Raw genomic sequence first — 4,219 nt, 5'->3', positions numbered from 1 at the left:
ATATATACATATATACACACACACACACACATATACACACACAACTAATACAAAATGTAATTGTGTATTGGAATGAATGTAAAATCAAACAGAGTAGATTGCTAAAAAAAATAATTATAATTTATTTACGTATCTTTAACAGAACATTATTTTCCTACATCACAAATATTGTTTAATATAAACAGTGTGATTATTTAATTATTTAAATTAAATACAAATAAATTATGTGAATGTGAACTATATAAGTGCAAAATAAAAATAGTACATTAGTAACAATGTAAAACAATGCTAGTTACACTTCACATTTCAGCTTGTTTTTAAAATCATACAGCACAGAAATATATTGCACTATAAATAAATTAAAAATATTCAAGTATTTGGCTAAAATGCAATACTGTTAGATAGGAAGCATGTCATGTCAATATCCTTCAATAAAATCAAGTATCTCTATGTGTTAAAAAATAAATTAGTAGACTTTTAGCAGCCTTTTAAGTTGCATTGTTTATGTTATAAGTTATTTTAAAACGGTTCACTTCATGTAACAACTTCAATATGTGTTGGAAAAAAATTCAGTCATTAATTATCCAAGTCCATATTCTTGTCTGTGTTATTGCTGGGCAGCAGACAGCGCAACGATTCTTGGTTTAAGGAGACAAGTATGTCAATCTTGGTCATGCACTCCTGCAGTATGCCATCATGATACCCGCTGGCCAGCAAACCGACACTGTTCTCTTGGCACAACATGCGGTCTGCCAGTGCCAAGCAGCAAATAGCCATTAAGGATGGTGGGTAAGAGTTAAAAGCATAATCAGCCAGACTCAGTTCAGCTATGCCTTTGGCTAGTGCCAGGGATTTGTTGACCTGAGCAAGATTGACATCAGTTACATGCAAAAGTGAGAAATGTTGCATGAAGGAGTTGATCGTTGGGGCTCCCAGCTGGAATTGGAGCTTGAGTAAGATGATGCGCTCGAGATTGCAGAGCTGTTCACGGGAGAAGGCGCTGCAACAGAGGGCAAGCATATGCTTCACTCGTGGAGGCCGTGTCTCCGCCTGAAGGGGAATAATAGATTATTAACATGTGTTAAGAATGGGTTGCAAGTACTGATACACATTATTATTATCACCATTTATTTATATAGCGCCACTAATTCCGCAGCACTGTAAAGAGAACTTACTCACATCAGTTCCTGCCCCATCGGGGCTTAGTCTAAATTCCCTCACACACAAACTAGGGTCAATTTGTAGCCAATTGACTAGCCAATTAACCTACTAGTGTGGTTTTTTTTTTTGGAGTGTGGGAGGAAACCAGAGCACCCAGAGGAAACCCAAGCTAACACAGGGAGAACATACAAACTCCTCACAGAAAAGGCCATGGTCGGGAATTGAACTCATGACTCCAGTGCTGTACGGCAGAAGTGCTAACCACTGCGCCACAGTGTTGCCCACACATTAGTCTACAGACATAAATAGCCTGCAAACAGTGATGAGAATATGGATTAATAGGCTGATCTATCATTACAACTTGCTTTTCTGCAAACCAGCTAAAAAACAAGGTTTATAGTATTGATGACCAGCTTTTATAAAATGATTTACTTATTTAATGGAAATCTTTCATGACCATGTCATCGACCTTTATGTAATATTAGCAAAACTTAATTCACAGTTGTATAGTTTTCGGTCAATTATAACAATAGTATATATAAGCCCAAATTCCAAACAAAATTGAGAATTGGCCCAAAGCTTGTGCAACCTTTAAAATGTATATTAACCCCCAAACACATTACCCTATGGTACAATGTAAGAGTTATTTTCTCAGGGGGTACATACCTGTTTGCATGCAATGAGCAGGGACGTGACACCCACTAACTGGAAGCAATCGACTGCCACAGGTGTGCAGGAGAGGAACCTGTCCAGGATGTTGACTGCAAGGCATAAAGACTCAAAGCCCAAGTTGAAGTGTCTGTGCACTGGAATCAGCCAGCTGATAAGTTTACAGCGAGACTCTGGCTTGAGCTGTCAAAAAAAACAATCACAATCAGCATTGGATGAAACATAATACATATCACTTTACTAAATGATACAACATTTTCTTTCAAGTAACCCCCCCACTACTGAAAAGGGCAAAAAAATGAATAAATTCTATATATAAAAGATAGTAAACTCCCAGAGTGTATGTATGTATTGTTCTAAATTCAATGACCTATAGCATGTTTGTAAGGTTCTCCCAAGTAGCAACTGGCTGATATGCCATTATATTAAATACATCTAAATATAAAAAGAAATGTACATGCAAACAATATAAAATAATAAACAAAAATATATACATTTTTTTTATATAAGTTGTAATAACAAAATGTGTATGTATATTAAATAACTGAGAGGGCTTACAATCTATGCTGTAAGGCACACTCGCTAATGTAAACAATTTGTTGTACAACTTGCAGGTTGTAGTAAGAAAGTTTGCCCAATACTAAATAACAATATTTCACACAATCACAGGCATGTCAAACTCAACACCCCCAAATAATCAAAGTCTAAGATTGTGTGGGCTGCAAGAAAAAGAAGAAGTCTCATATGCAATTTTGTAGGGTTTATTATTAAGAAAAAACAAAAACAACATTTAGGGGCATATTCAATTGTTGGCGTTACAGCTTAAAGTAACGCGCACCGTGCACCATTACCATTATTACGGTACTTTTCACGCTGGATTTCAGCTGAGCCGCGAGCTGAAATCCGGCTTATTATTACCATAATAACAGTAATACTTTTTCCACAACGGAAAAAGTAAACAATTGAATATGCCCCTTAATGTTTTCTTCCCGATGCTTGACACTGTGCCCTCCATGCTGCTTTTGCTGCCCTTCACTTTCTGTTGCCTTCTTTCTTTTCTTCTGTTTCCTTTTCTTATTCTTGTGGCTGCTCCCTGTACACTCCTCACTGCAAAATTTCCTGGGCCCAGGCGGCGCAGCAAAAATGATGCGTTTGGGCCGCTAGTTTGACACCCCTGATCTATTATTTGTATTTCATGTCCCTATCATTATTATCATGTAAACCAAGGTAAAATAATAGAAAAGTAAAGTACTACTAATAAGACTGTGGTAGGAATCTCACCTGTGGCTGGTTGGCCATGCAGTTTGCAGTCAGATACTTGTTCTCCAGACTCTTCTTGAACATGTAACACTCTTCCCCATAGTCTCTAAAGTTCTGTACACACAGACTACGTGAGGTCTTTGGACAGGGATCATGGGTACCAAGTACTGATCTGCGGATCTCCACTGAAGGGCTGGGGGTCTCATACAGATCACAGACCCCCGAGTCACAGCTCCTAAGCTGCAGAGTCTGCTTCCTGTGTCTCAGGTACCTGGCCTTCTTGACTCTTCTGCTTACACCAGCGCTGCTACATAGTCTGCAGTCTCCTCTGTCCTCCGGAGTGGCTTCTTGTCTCTTCCTCTTGCTAAGACTGAGCAGCTGCAGATCAGACATCTCTGCAGAGTGTTACACAGAGCTGCTGCTCCTGAGACCAGCTGCTCTCATCTGCGCTTAACGTGGTACGCTCACATTTTATATCCAGCTGTGCTCCCCGCTGATTGGCTGAGACAGGGAACCTCTGGATCATGACGTCACCGTGAGAACTTTCCCGGCGAAAGAGCCGCTCGCGAGGGAAACCAGTACTCTGCTTCTCCCGCTACTGAGGCAGGCACGCGCCGGGGACGTTGTCTAGGTTACGACGGACCTATAAATAGCAGCGCCAGCCTGAGGCGGGCAGTGACTGTCTGGGCCCCCCTGGTGGGGGTCGGCTGTCTGCTGACTAAAACTGTGGCGCGAAACATCTACAGTACACCTTCATCGAGGGCAGCCAATTAACTAATGAATGGCGGTGTTTATGTACACAATAATAGGGCGTTTTGTCCTAGTCCTTGCGACTCAGTGACACTGACTTACCTGTGTGCAGAGTCGTGGAAGGACAGACAGAAACGTTGAAAGCCAATGTAAAGACGTGAACAAACATTTACATGTCCTCATTTGCATGAGTGAAGTAACAACTTGTTTTAAATCAGAAGCATTTGCTTTTCTTGTTATTGCCTATATAATATTAGCTTTACACATAATTGTTAGAGACATTAATAAAGAAAAAAGCAGAAAATGGTTGTTTTCATTATCGACATGGAAATCACATTACTGCAATTACAACATAGAAACTTAGTAAAAATGTATGCAC

General features: G+C 39.7%; 1 protein-coding gene across 1 annotated transcript; it reads right to left on the bottom strand.

Moving 5' to 3' along the window:
- Positions 1-269: 269 nt before the first annotated feature.
- On the bottom strand, positions 270-3,961 carry CCNO (cyclin O). The gene is made up of 3 exons (XM_075193638.1): positions 3,112-3,961; positions 1,828-2,013; positions 270-1,050 (listed from the first exon to the last, which is right to left on the bottom strand). Exons 1-3 carry the CDS (start codon positions 3,481-3,483, stop codon positions 577-579), a joined length of 1,032 nt encoding a protein of 343 aa, XP_075049739.1. The 5' UTR covers positions 3,484-3,961; the 3' UTR covers positions 270-576.
- Between the last annotated feature and the right edge of the window lie 258 nt (positions 3,962-4,219).

The sequence above is a fragment of the Mixophyes fleayi genome, chromosome 1 (genome assembly GCF_038048845.1).
Source record: "Mixophyes fleayi isolate aMixFle1 chromosome 1, aMixFle1.hap1, whole genome shotgun sequence".
In the NCBI taxonomy this organism is placed as follows: Eukaryota; Metazoa; Chordata; class Amphibia; order Anura; family Limnodynastidae; genus Mixophyes; species Mixophyes fleayi.
Note: the sequence above shows the minus strand (reverse complement) of the source record. Positions and strands in the feature narration are given on the sequence as shown.

Excerpts from the sequence above, each read along its gene's own strand:
- CCNO (XM_075193638.1), bottom strand. The coding sequence starts at position 3,483 with ATGTCTGATCTGCAGCTGCTCAGTCTTAGCAAGAGGAAGAGACAAGAA. Across the intron at positions 2,014-3,111 it reads GCATGGCCAACCAGCCACAG|CTCAAGCCAGAGTCTCGCTG; the intron begins GTGAGATTCCTA and ends TTTTTTTGACAG. Across the intron at positions 1,051-1,827 it reads TGCTCATTGCATGCAAACAG|GCGGAGACACGGCCTCCACG; the intron begins GTATGTACCCCC and ends ATTCCCCTTCAG.